This window comes from Tripterygium wilfordii, chromosome 14, assembly GCF_013401445.1.
Source record: "Tripterygium wilfordii isolate XIE 37 chromosome 14, ASM1340144v1, whole genome shotgun sequence".
Lineage (NCBI taxonomy): Eukaryota > Viridiplantae > Streptophyta > Magnoliopsida > Celastrales > Celastraceae > Tripterygium > Tripterygium wilfordii.
In genome coordinates, this window is record NC_052245.1 from 12,921,981 (window position 1) to 12,936,598 (window position 14,618).

General features: G+C 37.8%; 3 protein-coding genes across 9 annotated transcripts; 1 reads left to right on the forward strand and 2 right to left on the reverse strand.

Annotated features, from left to right (window-relative positions):
* Nucleotides 1-4,004: 4,004 nt before the first annotated feature.
* LOC120015039 lies at nt 4,005-9,088 on the reverse strand. Of its 6 annotated transcripts, XM_038867234.1 has the most exons (6): nt 8,808-9,087; nt 7,153-8,302; nt 6,580-6,630; nt 5,324-6,424; nt 4,978-5,225; nt 4,005-4,580 (listed from the first exon to the last, which is right to left on the reverse strand). In XM_038867234.1, exons 4-6 carry the CDS (start codon nt 5,516-5,518, stop codon nt 4,196-4,198), a joined length of 828 nt encoding a protein of 275 aa, XP_038723162.1. In that variant the 5' UTR covers nt 5,519-6,424; nt 6,580-6,630; nt 7,153-8,302; nt 8,808-9,087; the 3' UTR covers nt 4,005-4,195. The 6 variants fall into 6 exon arrangements, with proteins under 6 accessions (XP_038723162.1, XP_038723159.1, XP_038723163.1 ...); XM_038867231.1 differs by lacking the exon at nt 6,580-6,630 and having other exon boundaries at nt 5,324-5,484; nt 8,808-9,088; XM_038867235.1 differs by lacking the exon at nt 6,580-6,630.
* Nucleotides 9,089-11,298: 2,210 nt separating this feature from the next.
* LOC120014052 (zinc finger protein 7-like) lies at nt 11,299-11,989 on the forward strand. The gene has a single exon (XM_038865976.1). The coding sequence runs from the start codon at nt 11,336-11,338 to the stop codon at nt 11,858-11,860; it is 525 nt and encodes a 174-aa protein (XP_038721904.1). The 5' UTR covers nt 11,299-11,335; the 3' UTR covers nt 11,861-11,989.
* Nucleotides 11,990-12,678: 689 nt separating this feature from the next.
* LOC120014056 lies at nt 12,679-13,880 on the reverse strand. Of its 2 annotated transcripts, none has more exons than XM_038865983.1 (4): nt 13,613-13,880; nt 13,424-13,524; nt 13,126-13,351; nt 12,679-13,053 (listed from the first exon to the last, which is right to left on the reverse strand). In XM_038865983.1, the coding sequence occupies exons 1-4, from the start codon at nt 13,689-13,691 to the stop codon at nt 12,938-12,940; spliced, it is 522 nt and encodes a 173-aa protein (XP_038721911.1). In that variant the 5' UTR covers nt 13,692-13,880; the 3' UTR covers nt 12,679-12,937. The 2 variants fall into 2 exon arrangements, with proteins under 2 accessions (XP_038721911.1, XP_038721912.1); XM_038865984.1 differs by having other exon boundaries at nt 12,918-13,058.
* Between the last annotated feature and the right edge of the window lie 738 nt (nt 13,881-14,618).

Sequence of the window (14,618 nt, forward strand, 5' to 3'; positions counted from 1 at the left end):
AGGAAGACGTGTCCCAATGATGATTCCAAGGGACTGTCTTGTATAAGGCGATCAGTCGGACGGTCGTCGCCTTAAGGACTTGTCGAGTGTTGAGGGAGATTATGTGTATTCTCTAGTAGAAAGGATATGGTCGAGTGTACGATACTTGACATGACTTGATGGATAAAGTTGTGGTTGTCAGAGATTCATTGTTTTGGGCAGAGGGTAATTTATACATATATATTGATGATAGTGAAGATTTTGAGTTGACATGTCTGCATTAGGTCATGGGCCTAGTCAATGGGCTATGTTTCAATATGCAGACAATAGGCCCAATGTTGTGATTAACCAAATCGGATCAAGGTGTGCTCCGCCTAGAAGCCTGGACGATTTTTTGCCACTACAATCATGATAAGGAATTATGTGTTATGGGAAATATCTAATTACTTGGTATAAAATGTGCGCTGCATTTGTAGAGAATATGGTTCCCTTATACAGAAAAGAAAAGCTGGGCTCTCTGATTTCCAAATGGGTCTCAAGCTAGACATAGAAACGAGTGGCATTGGATTATCCAAGTAGCCAACACAGAGGCCACTCCTATAAGACGAGGCAAATAATTCAGACAAAATCACAAAGAGACATGTTCTAAAAGACGACCATGTTAACATTCATTTTGTAAGACGAGGAGCTTATGTCCAGTCCCTCTCTCTATCAGATATGCGGTGCACAGCCCGAGTTCAAAATTCAAATGATATATATCTGATCTCTGGAGAAATAAAAATTAGAGTTAAAAGAGACAAAAGAAAAAGCAGATTCATATTCTGTATAAGAGAAGGAAAATGAAAGCTCATAAGACCACAATTAATTGCCAACTAGCAAGGGCCACTTGGTCTCATGAACTCTATGGAGTTCAGACCATCGGCCAAATTTTCATGTTAAGGTTAATTTAAAGAAGGGTTGGAAATCCAATCCCAAACACACTAAGGATATTGTCATTCATGGGTTACGAGCCCATGCGAATTTGTTCTTAGGTCAGAAAACGTGTCGTTGAGAGAGAGATGCAAGATCTTTACAACGTGACTTATATACTATTTGATTGGGTTATGTTAATAGATCGATGCGACATTTTGAGTTCAAGGTTTAGTAATAAGGCCCAGTAATTCTACCATGGGCATTAAGATAAGAGACGGTGATTACTCGATCCTCTGGTCCACCCAAGATATGCACTCCGCAGGCTGTCGATCTCTGGGCCCTTCTCGACTCTCCAGCTATCGAGAAATTTGAGTACAAGCCAAGCCAGCAGGAAAAGACAAACGTACGTTTCCGATGATCTTTACAGAAATATCACAACTAAAGAACAAAAAAAGAACCCATGTGTAGTTAATGCACAAGAAACACAAAATAATCTGAACAAAAAGTTGCAAAAATCAATAAACTGTGACCTTTGCTCTTTCTAAAGGTCATACCTCAAAACCCTTCAACTAGGATCCCCATCACAAAAAGGATCTAGTTGTGTAGGTTTTGGTGGCTTCAAATCTCCATGGTCAACAGCTACATGACTTGCAGAGCACCAAAGATGGCTTCTCTTGTGTTACTGCCCCATCAACCCAGATAAGCAAACACATACTCCGCAACTAGCTAGTTGGCTTCAGAGAACATTAATCATCTGCAGTGTTGCAAACTTGCAATCTTTGCTACATAAATAAGATGAAATATGAAACAAGAGCAAACAGTTCTAGGTGTCAGGTACGATGTACTTGAAAATTGAAGCTTGCGGCAGTGATCAAAGAAACCATCAAATTGCTTGGCATTTATAGAGTAGTAGTCTTGGCTTTTGCTTGGCAGGGTCAAGGACTTTGCACCTGGAGGCTGGCATTGCTTGAAATCTTAGAATGGCTCCATTACCTTCTCTTTTCGATCTCTCACCATCGATCGATACCCTTCTGGTCTGGTGAACACTTGGATCTCATACAAAGAAGAAAGCTAACCAAGCACACACATAATGATTAAAAGTAATAGGACTAAAATGAACTTTCTTATGATATTCATAATTAAAAAAGAAAAAGAAGCTAACCGGTTTCTTCTTCGCCGGCCGAGGAGGTACTAGTCCATCTCAGCTATATGCAGAAATTCAAGAAAAAAGTCATAATAAGATCGATCAGTAAAACCTAAGTAGAAATAATTGAAAAATAGAAAATGCATACCTCGACGAGACTCCTCAATGAAATAGGTGGAGGAGAAGTCGTCTGTATAAAAGCTGGTTGAATGCAACCTTATTTCTTACTGAACTAACTTGAGCGACCAAGCGTCTTCCAACCTTATTTCTTACCGAACTAACTTGAGCGACTAAGCATTCTCCTAAGGTACAGCTCGAGGACTTCATAGCTCACTTTTTTTACAACAAAAATACAAAGCAATCACCTGTTGACCCAGAGTTTGATCATCCAAAACGTCTACAAAATCGAGCAGCCTATTTCCGAACAATTGGGAAGTCGATTCGATTTTACACGTGATCATTATGTGTAAAAAAAAATGAAAGTTCCTCTTTGATGTCATAAGAAAAGGCATGACCAACCAATTCGAGTCTCCAATTTGTTTGAAGTATTTTGGAAATCAATGAACAAAAAGAACAAACGTGTCAATTTGATATTTCATGTATTAGCAATTAGACTTTTTTGGTGTCGAACTCTGTCTTACATGGGCCTAGGTAAGCCCATAAGCCTCTTCTTAACTCCTATGTGCCCATATAAGGCCCCTCTTTTTATACTGGGCTGGCTTTGTCAGAACTTAGTTCTGTACACCTGTTGGGTTTGGGTGTCAACATAGGCCCATCCAACCTCGTGGTCAAAACATAGAATCACCCTTGAATAAATGAAAATTAAATCAAAATCAGTTAATACCCATCATTGATGGATTTAAACAATATGCAATTTCTAGCTTCACATACCATATTCTTTTTAAGTTTTTAAAAGTAATATTGACTCAATAATATAAAAAGCAATTAATTAACTCTTTTTTTTATGTCTAAAATTTGATGTCCCTTAAACTTGCATAAATTTAGAATATTTCGTGACCCAATTGAAAAAATTCTCTCAATGACCTTATTGCAAACTCGGGTTCCTTTCATTGACAAACAAATTTGAACTTAACCCCCCATTTAGTATGCAATGAATCCTTTATTGTACCACTTTTGTTGCCCAAATTTGATTTCTCATTTTATTTTATTGTTGCTTTGTTAAACCTTTTGTTACCTACAATTCTAACTGTTCCACTATTGTATGTATTTTTAGTTGCTGTAGTTCTAAAAGAAGGCATTCTTCATTTTAAAACATTCGTGCGAGAGTTACATACATATATATATATATATTGATTGATACAAGATAATCATTATATTGTTTTTCATGAATTACAATATTATTTTATCGCTAGAAGTGCCATTACCTTCCCATGAAATTGAATCCGTCTGATCATTCCCCACCAAATTGGAAGCCTTGCTAGGATGATTTTTCTCCAGAAGGTAATGTCTTATCATCTTCTTTCAACCAATATGTCTTAAGAATCTTAATTGCCTTCTCACGTGACTCTTTACCACGACTCTGTAGGTTTGCAGATCTTCGCATTCTCTCCAAATTTTAGAATGTTTTCTAATCCTTCAAGGCAAACTGTGATAACCCTTCGATCACGACACGACATACAAGGAGATCAAAGGTTTAATACACCCATGACCCATCGGATACCTATCACCCAGGCAAGGCAATCCCGTAAAATTAAGTACTTCTAAAACAAGAGAGTTAAAGAAAAGCAAATCTACTAATGGGCAATTAAACATGCATAAATCACAGCCTAATTGTAATTAATACATATGTATACATATTCATGTATAATCATTTCATAGAATATAACAACTATATTGGATATCTAATAAAATTTTCATAAGTTTGAATTAGGTCGTGCTTAAACGCAAATCAAAGCGTATCTTATTAATCATTAATGGCACTAAAAAAATATATTTTGAGACGTTGAAATTTCTCAAACGTCTCCATTGACAAAAAAAGAAAGGAAGAAAATTTATACCCACCATAAGAACTCCACTATGTTTTATGTACAAAAATGAATGAATTACAATTAATTTTTTGACTGTAGTATGTACATGTTTTTTTTATTATTTTTTTTTTAATCTCTTGCTTGTAAGTTCAAAAAAAGCTATATCCTTTCTTCACACCAAATTGGAATGTTTGACAAACACTGGGTAATCAAGCTGTGGCTGATCATTTTGGGTTTCTCTGGTGACAGGATTTTCCCGTGCAATGGTCTGCAAACTACGTGCTGGTGACTGCGGGGGAGATGCGTAGAGTGTGGAGGCCTCAATCATCTCTCGTCGGCCGATTTCGTGCTCCTTGGAGAGTTTTTGTGCATGTAATGCCGTCAAGTATAACCCAGCCGCAAGGAAGACTGTGAGCAAAGTAAAGACTCCAGCAGCAGAGAACAAACCTTCTCTGATAATTAGGCAACTTAGTCTTGGCCTAGACCAGTTCGTTAGATGTCCAGACTCCACACTTATCCCAATCAACAATAGGATCTCCCCAACAGCAAAACATATCCTACAAGAAACAACAGAGATTGTTTTTGTTGAGTGTGCATAGATTAAGGTCATGTTTACATACAGCCAGATTACATTATCTCATAACTTGACATTAAAACTAATCAAAAGGGCAACCAAACTGTAACTTCAACAAAAATTATGATAGATGATTGAATAATATCCAACTGAGCTTTTAGGAGAAATGGTGTTTGACAATATTTATCGGCTTAGGCGAAAGCCATATGCCTGCGGGGTTTTGTGATTCGATGTCTATCTCCGTACGGTTTCGCGCAAGGCATCGGCCCAACTTATCTATCGGCCCGAGTTTAGGCTCAACGAGGCTATCCAAAAGAGGCAAACCCAGTGATATCGTTATCAGTTAAAAAAATGAAGAGTGTTTGACAGTATTTACTTACCAAGTTGTGACAAAGAAAAAAGCTGCTTGCCATGTGAGAGACTTAGCAGCAGGGGCTGGGTTAGGGTCCCAGGTAACAAGAGCTGGAGGAGGAGATTTAGTGACTGCAATCAACATGTACACATGCTCTACAACCATTGCACCTGCCAGTCCAACAAATGCACTTGCAGAACACAACAATGGTGTCTTCCCACTCCCACTATACACGCACTCTTGGGTGTTCCCATCACCAGTGTTCACCCATCCCATCTGCAACAATCACAAAACCAGAATCTTTAAGAGAACATTTTTACATCATATATATCAAAATTTAATTGGTTTTGATGATTGGGTCAATGTGTATGTACCTGTGACCGAGTGGATTCCGCGATAATACAGAGAATGAAGCAACAGAGGCCACAGAGAATCGTTAAGATTGTAAGGAATGCACCAGTTTTGCTGCCCAAGTCTGCTCCTTGAGGACTTGGTGCAAGATCAGCATGCGAAACAGCTCTTGTTTTAGGCATTTCTTTGGGTGTGTAAAAGCAGAATTTGAGATTCATGAGGCTCAAGAAGATGAAGAGAAATGCAGGTTCTAAATCCCTGTATGTTCTCCATTTGATGTAAAAAAAGGCAGAAGAGGAGGAATTGTAGAATTGCTTGCAGAAAAGGTTGCTTAAAGACTAAATATTCCTTGGTTCTGGGCTTCAATCTTAAGTATTCACATGAGAAAGATTTCTTTATCTATTTTTTGCTTTAAAGCTATTATGATTGCCTCACCAAGTAAATTTCTTCTAATTAATTATTGCAATCTAAATTAATCTTAGTATAATATATAATCAAATTAACAAAGCACATGATATAAAAATGACATCACTTGGAATCTCCAAAAGAATGTATATTTTCTTGTATGGACCAAATCATCATAATAAGGAAGAAATCAAGACCCTTTATAGAATGAGAATGGAAGGTGATGCCCACCTCTTAAAAGACAAGACAACAAGATACTTTTTGGCCTCATAATGTTTTGTGAGCCACCTTTCAAATGTCTGACATTGCAAGGTCAGAATTGCATATGTTTTGGGAATTGGGAGTGGAAAATCAAATAAGTCTTATAGTGGATAAAGAACCAAAGAGTAAAGACGTGATGTACGCATAAAAGAATATTGTGGGTGGGTATGCATTAAAGTGATGTTTAGATGATCTCTTTCTTAGGAGGAAAAAAATTCAAAATAGCACTAGTGGGAAGGTTGAGTAAGATGTGTAAGCACCTAAAGCAAGTCAAATTAATACCTTTTTTTAGTGAGTTTGGCCAAAATCCAACGCTGCGCCACAAAGGTATTGTTCCTACTGCCTACGGAGAATCTAACTCAGAACTTCTTTAATTCATACGAAATTAACATCTTTTCACCAAAGCTTTGTTTAAATGTCGTTCTCTGCCATTTTGAAGTCCATAAATTTGCAAAACACTGCAAGGTAAAAAGAGGATTCCTCATATTTTCCAGAAAATACTGGAACTAAGTGGAAATGCATGCATATGTGTTAACCACTCAGTGTCAGTTGTGCAACTATACATAATGAGAGCATATAGTATCGAAATCTATGTCATATCAACTCAAACCACCTCATGTCATCTTCCTTTCTTCTCTCATTTGCCCCTGAAGTATTCCATCACCTGAAAGACATTCCACCAGAAATAACTAATTAAAGATGGTGGTAATCTGATTCAACTTGCCCTTCCTGCACTTCTTGCGTGTTTCACTTTCTCTTATTTCCGCTGCAGTACAAACGGAAGAGATTAAACCTAATGCATCCTCTTTTTACAGATACTCCTCTGATTTTTTTCATGTAATACAACGATTGCTTTTTTACCAATAGACTGTAAATGCATAACCAAGAGACACCCATGAGTTAAATATAATCTTCTAGAAATCCCTGAACCAGAAAATGACAGAAAGGTGACTGCAACGGTGCATCTTAGGTTTCTTCAAACACAAGACAACAAAAACTTATTCCATGAGCAAGAAATCTACAGTTAGATTCTTTCGGCACCCCACAAATATGGCTTATTGCTCTCAACACTTGTTTCCAACATATTCTGTTGGTAGCTTCTCATAGTTTAGGACATTCCAGGGCAACAATCTCTTAGAAAATCACACCAACACATACAAAAAGATAGACACATATATAACCATACCTGTCTCACAAATTCTCCATAGCAACTTCACTCCCATCGATCTTTCAGCGTTGCAGTTCAATATCTAGGAAACATGGCTTCTGAGCAGGCAAAAACTGGGAATCTAGAGACCTCCACCAGCAGCAATCAAGAAATTCCTGCAGAAAAAGAACCTAATAGGAAAGGCATAACCAACAATAGTCCGGGGAAAGCTCTGGCGCAGAGAGCACTTTATGGGCCACACCACCGGAGGGCTAAAGGCAGAAAAGTCGCAAATACTGGTGCCAGATCATTGCCCAGCAGGCTAAGTAAAGTTTCATTGGCTGATAATCCATCGGACTAAGGTACAGATCTTGCGCCATTTATTGTACAAAAATCCCTGAATTTAGTAGTGTATCTAAAGAAACTAGAGAGAGAGAGAGATTGATTGTAGTGACATGTTTAAGAAGAGGTAATAAATGTAGAAAAAATATAAATGTCCAACCATGTGTACAGCATTCATCATAATCAATATTTATCATTACAAAATCAAATATTCAAATGACATTGATGCTGTGGGAATTTGGGATAGCTGGCCTGCCTAGAGAAGGTCAAACATCTCTGGTATAGAGACAAGTACCAGAGAGTTTATGTGAGGTAGGAACACAGAAGTTTTGAAAACATGTTTGAATATCATATCAAACTTAAATCTTTAGCCAATACATTATGGATTCATCCATGTAAACAAGATCTATAATATCTTACTTAAACATCCCAAAAACCATTTTAAATGGAAGAAAGAAAGACATCTAGAGATGTATAATTTACAGTGAGACATACAAAAAGATACAAATTATATAGGTTATATGCAGCTAACCCAACCAGCAGTTTAGCCAAGGCTTACTAGAGGCTAAGTTGTACAGAAAGGTCATATTCAGAAGGTGAGATCAACTATACTGACATTTAGCTTTTTTAAGAGGATCACCTCCTTAAAGCCAACCCCGCGACACTAAAGCAAGAATAAGAACAATTAATATCTCAGCGACACTAAAGCAAGAATAAGAACAATTAAAGCACATTATGCATCTTTTGGCATGTCAAAGACGACAATTAATAACTCAGTGCCATTTTAAGAAGACTCCATCACCATACTTGTTCCCTCTGACATTCTTTCCACAACAAATCAGAAGCACTGCAGATAAACAAGCAACAATCAATAACTGGATTCATCCCCAATGAGAAACATAAACATAAAATTGTCTACACTGATAAAGAATCGCTACATACGCCACTTCGTCTTTGTAGGCATTAACAAAATGTAAAGCAATTAATTGTCAGTTATTAAAGTCGCCGGGTTCCTTCAACTTAATCTTTTGGTATTACACTGCCCTTATCTTGGAAATTCCAATTATTAGGAAATGAATTTCAACAAAGGGCATCAGGTCTACAGTTAGATACTGATATAGCCTATCAGATTCCCCAATACTAATAAACAGCAATAAACACTGTCACATCATAATCTTCAATAGTCTTCAATAACTCTCAGAAAATCCATCAACATATGCAAGCTTTTGCAGCAAAATCAAATGAATCACACCAATTCAAATAAAAGGCATAATTTTTTTTTTGAAAAATCGATCATTTCTTATGACGAGATTCCATATAAAAAAATAGTAATGACATGATTATATGCTTACCGGGGTACTGATCTCAGGACCTGAAACGTTCATCTAAATAAAGAACTGGGTATCTCACGCAAAGTTACAGACGATGTCAAACTGGCGGGGAAGATTCAGAGAGGGGGGAGCAAAGCGCATCCTGTGGGGAACTATTACTATTCACGAAAACGAGCGGCTATCATGCGCCGCAGAGGCGAACGGGGTTATCAAGCGCATAGAATCGTTGGTGGCCGTAGGATCAAACATCGGGGGCGTTGAATTTGTATTATGGGGCCCGCTGGATATTTAGGGCTCCTTGCCATTTTGCGCCGGCGCCGCAGCGAATCAACTGCTTTGTACAAAAATCGCGTGTGCGTCCCCGGTTGTCTTATCCCCGGTCGCGCATGTTAGACGAAGCCCAGGTAGTCTGAAAAACGAGTTCAGTTTCTACAGTAGTGGGCCTGATGGATATGAGTTCTGGAAGTGTGTTGGGCCTAGAGGCCCATTTTTGTCTCATAAAGTTTAGTATTAGATGGACTCTACTTTAGATGTGAATCCAAAACGTAGTCGGGCCTTGTTTTAGGGTTTTGTTCTAATTTCTAATAGCCCAAAATATATGTAAGAGGAGAAGCCTTACCCCAATATGAATTGCATTCCAACGATTATGAATCAATAATGCATCGTTTACTCGGGGGGGCTCTGATCGCGTGCCTGTTAAAAATGAGTTAGTGACTCATCGACAGTAGCTTAGTTAAGTCAGAGGCGTGGCGAACTGCCAAAACTTTATTTGAATAAAGTGAATCACATCTATAAAAGGTCTCTATTAATTAGCCATAGCTAGGCCCATAACATGCATGCATGTGTCATCGGATAATCGGACAAGATAAAGTACTATTGATAGAACATGAACACTCAAAGAGTAACATGACACGAACGCGGCCTTCAAAATGAATGGCCTTGAATTGCTTACTTGACATCCTCTTTTATGAAGAAACATTTCTAGTCTACATACACCATGCATGCATGTATGTATATATGCATCACCTTTTTTTTTACGTTGAAGCCATTCACCTGGTTATCAAACAATTGACTGGAAAATACTAGGTAACATGAAACACCCTGCAACCCCAATAGACCAGTTGAGACCTAGATTGAGGGTCATTGTGGGAAGATAACTAAGGGTGATATTCGCACACGCTAAGCAGAACAATGACTCATCTCACAAATTACAATAATAAAAACCTCCATGAGACATAAATTCAAGATCTCCTACTTACGCTAAGATTACCGCGTCCAAGATGACCATTTTAACCAACAACCCGTTAACAATGAAAAAACCGTTCAATAGTTCCAAGGCCTAGTGGGTCTATATGCGTACTTCAAAGTTCAATTATCATGTGTAACTCCAACACCAATAGGCGGTGGCCGCACATACAATTGGATAATTGGATTGATTATAAATATATCATCCACCTTAACCCTAGAACATATGTTTGAGATATATCGACATATATAATAACTGATGATTCATATATCCCATGCTCGTCTTGGGAAAATATTCACTAATTCTAATACGCCATGTCATATGCTGCTCACGTAATGTATCATGACCAATAAAATTATGACAAATTCATGGGTTGTTATGTGAAAATTATGAGTGGTCTAAATTGAAAATAGTTAATTTATAATTCAAATTTGAAATCATTTCCAACAACACACGAAGTGATATCAACAATTTATGAAATATCACCATCATATTGGTTACAACACCAACATAGCATATGACATAAAAGCTTTTTAGCTCCACAGACCAAAGTGGTCGATTGTACCTAGCTAGAGCCATTTGGCAATTGATTAAGTACTAGGAAGCCCAGCTAGCCCAGCCCCCCTACATATCATTCGCATGATAAAACACAGTTTGATGGGAAATCTAGTAATCATGAAAGGCTTGGAGAGAAAGGTATCTTATATATAATTAAAGAGATATGGATGATCTAGCAAGGCTACTTTTTAATTTGGACACTTTCAGTGGTTTCTCATTCAAGACATATAAACGAGCTAGCCTGATCATGAGTTTGTGAAGTCAATGCCGCGCTTTGTATTTGTGGGGGACATGCATGCATTGTGTCATCGTCTCTGTGTACTACTATCCACTCGCCGACACTCATTTTCCATCTATAGTATAAGTCACTGTAATTTTTCTACAATTTTAATCATAGACGTCGAGTCTGTTTAACATAAATTATGAGGCAACATACAATTTTTTTTATTTTTTTTTTTGAATCTGATAAATGGACTGGACGTCTGTGATGATAGTTTCCCTGTCATTTTAGTCACAGACGAGTATGTTTCCCAATATATGGCCCATACAATTTTTTGAATTTAGACATCTATGATGGCCACTGCAGCATCAGTGACTTTACTGTAGCCTTGGATATACATGCTTTCAGCTCATGAGTTGGATGTTACGTGAGTCATGCACCTATGTGTATATATATCTTCAAAAATCGACTAGTAATATGATCAACAGAAAGTCAGGCTCTCACATCCATAAATTGAGATTGAGCATGAGCCGTTCATCAAATGCCAACATATCATCCCCTGATGATAATCAAGAGAATCCGCCATCTGCTTCTGCATTGAAGCTCTTTGGTTTTCCAGTGACTGGCTGTGTAGGAGCCCCGACGACAGCTGCTCCTCGTGATGACGTGTACATCAAGAGATTTGAGTGCCAATACTGTCACAGAGGATTTGCAAATTCTCAGGCCTTGGGTGGCCATCAAAACGCACACAGGAAAGAACGTCAGCGCGCCCATTTTAATCTCTCTGATCATCATCATCATCAACGGTATGCAACAACCGGCACCGTTGTAGCTGGGCATTCGGTTAGATCATGGCCGTTCATTTCCTCGAGTGGGTCTGTAAAAGGTCCAGCGAATGACAAAGATGGTCTTGGACTGCCACGTCAGCTTTCTTACTCAGGGCCGGTAAGGATGGGACCCATAAGGACACATTTAAAGAATAGTGTGGAGGTAGATGATGGCGAAGATGTTGATCTCCATCTCAGGCTGGCACCGTTCAAGACAACCTGATCCCGCTTGTTCTGTAAAATCTCTATATAGATGCTGCGGACAGGGATCTGAGGGTTCCGCAATTCATTTAAAATTGTAAGAGTTTACAATTTGAATCTAATGATTTGGGAAATGTGTTATATCACACTACATTTTTGTTTTTTCTATTTTAAAAATTTGTCTGACTTTTACTCTACTATTACATATGAATTGTAAACTCAAAGAAATTACAGAGCGCCCAAATCCCCTAATGCATACCTTAAATACTAGATAATACGTCGGTTCGTCGGATCATCGAATCATGGGCAACCACCTTCAATGGAATTTTAGGGTTCTAAGTATTACAGGCACCAAAGAGAATTGGCCATTGGAAATTTTCTTTTATTTGAATTCATGTCCGTAAAAGAAAAGGACTAGTCAAGTTACGAACAAATAGGATGCCATTTTAGATTTATTTGTCTTTGAAACTAACCATGGGACGAACATGATATTTTGGGATAGTTGAAGGATAAATTTTGACACAAAAATGGTTTAAGAAGAAAAAAAACTAGGAGTATGGTTGATGGATGAGAAGTTCCATTTAGCCGCTATCCGGGAGAGGAATAGTGATTTGTATGAATTTGGCGGACAATGGGGGCCTTTCACCATGACAACCTCTTAGAAGGATAAGTATAAATGAGAATAAAAATTACTTGTATGCTTATGAAAAGACTTCATAGTGCCTAACCACTGCCAGGGGCAAGTTACCATCCAGAGCCCATAATTTTAAAAAATTTGTAGTGTTATAGTAACCCAAACTCATTTGATTAACATATGACATTTAATTAATTTTTTTTAAGAAGAAGACCATTTTTTAAAATTTCATCGAGAGCACCCACCCAGAGGCTCAGGTTGACCACTGCTCTTGAAAAGATATATCATATATGTATACATATTGATGGACTCATCAATTCAAGCTCACTTACATACTGGCTTAATAAAGATATACGTCATCTCACAATAACTTTGTATAGACACTATGACAAAGCTGGCAAACTACACCTATAGAAAGCAACTTATGTGATCACCTGATCAAATGACTGAAATGAGTAACCCATATCAAAGCAACAAAGCATGCCCTATAATCATCAAGCAAATCCCTGATAGCACTGGAGCAGCAGCCTTGCCTGCAGTGCCCTCTTCCGCTTGAATGTGCTCGGTCACATTGAAATTACCTGCACTAAGCAATTGCCAGATTAGCAACACAAGCACAAGCCAATTTGCCTGATTTCAAGTTTGCATAATACCTCTTTCAGGGCCATAACCACATCCTGCCTTGATCGTGTCTCGAACGTCTTGTATCGTCGCGTTATTGTAGAATGAAAAGTTTGCTAAAATGTCGTCAATGCAGTTGAGTATTAGGTATGTCTCTGTAAGGCATGGACCATTGCAGTATTGATCAGTAGACCCATAAGGCACGTTGATGTTCCCGGACGCAGTCAATCTGCAGGATTCTTCACAGCTGCTGTTTATCTGAGAATTGTCAAAACAAGAATAATCAGTCAGTCACAATTTTGGTTATGCAGACTAATTAGCCTTACTTACATATCTGTTATTGAAACATAGCAAGGCTTTGGCAACAATCTGATCCGGATCATCACCGACAGTGCCAACTTGAGGCACATTTTCACCTCCATCTGCTTTCCCTGCTAATTTTTGATAATTAACATAAAGAATCCATAATCATAAATGAAACATCAAAAATTAAGCTCCATGTTCTAGTTCTTTTTATACCTAAGATGCAGCCATGAATGGAGATGTAAACCACAGCAAGAGCAAGAACCCATAAATTGATGGAGCCTGAGAATGCCATTATGGAGATTGTGGACAATGAAACACGAAAACTAGATGAGAAACAAGAGCTGGTTATATAGCAATGCGTTCACTAGTAATTATTCTGAAGCATTCCAATCATTTTCCTACTATTTTGTACATTTGATTATTTGGATCATCGCCCACAAGTCAAGGACCAGAAATTAAACCAGTGCAACAATTTCGTGAGGGAGAGAATGTTGTAACAATAAATGATAAGTGGGTTTAGTTAATTCCACTTGGTGGGTTTCTCTAAATTTTGGGGGAAAAGGGAGGAGCTTGAAGGAGAAAGTAGTTGGAGTGCAAGTCACCAACTCATTTCTAAGGACTTTCTTCTGTGAGTCTTAAAGGTAAAACACCTATATATAATTAATATGTTCGCTGGTTTAAAACCTCCTAAAAGAAGCCAAGGAGGCATTTCAATATCAATAAAACTACTATAGTACTATTTACTTGTTGGCCTATGTAACCAGGCCAAAGAAGTATCATACTGGAAACAAATCAAAAGGGGACAAGTGGTTTTCTAATTTCACAAAGAAATGCATGCGTTCATTATAGACACAACAGATTGCGTCACCAACCGACCAAATATGTAAAACCAACTTCATGACTAATGTTAAGCATAGAAGAGTATAGAATTTAGGACATCATTGTCTGAATAACAAGTGAATGAGAAGATTTTTGAATCTTGCTCTGGTTTTAAGTACTAAAGAACTAAAGAGGACTGTCCTAACACAAGGCTAGTAGTAGTTCCTTTAACAAGTCAATACCTTAAAAAATACATGGGCATATGGGAAAAACAAGAAGTTTCAGTCTTGAAATTCCTCAGTACAAATATGTCAAATTTCCGCAAAGATCATTTCCACCATGAAAATGTTGATAAAATGGGAAGTAGAAGCTTGTTTTTTCGTTAAAAATTGAAGGCAAA

Coding starts and splice junctions, on each gene's coding strand:
- LOC120015039 (XM_038867231.1), bottom strand. CDS start 7,189: ATGGGAGTGAAGTTGCTATGGAGAATTTGTGAGACAG. Junction 5,226..5,323: donor CGGAATCCACTCGGTCACAG/GTACATACACAT, acceptor TGATTGTTGCAG/ATGGGATGGGTGAACACTGG. Junction 4,581..4,977: donor TTTTTCTTTGTCACAACTTG/GTAAGTAAATAC, acceptor TGTTTCTTGTAG/GATATGTTTTGCTGTTGGGG.
- LOC120014056 (XM_038865983.1), bottom strand. CDS start 13,691: ATGGCATTCTCAGGCTCCATCAATTTATGGGTTCTTGCTCTTGCTGTG. Junction 13,352..13,423: donor TATGTTTCAATAACAGATAT/GTAAGTAAGGCT, acceptor GACAATTCTCAG/ATAAACAGCAGCTGTGAAGA. Junction 13,054..13,125: donor TGGTTATGGCCCTGAAAGAG/GTATTATGCAAA, acceptor TGCTTAGTGCAG/GTAATTTCAATGTGACCGAG.
- LOC120014052 (XM_038865976.1), top strand. CDS start 11,336: ATGAGCCGTTCATCAAATGCCAACATATCATCCCCTGATGATAATCAA.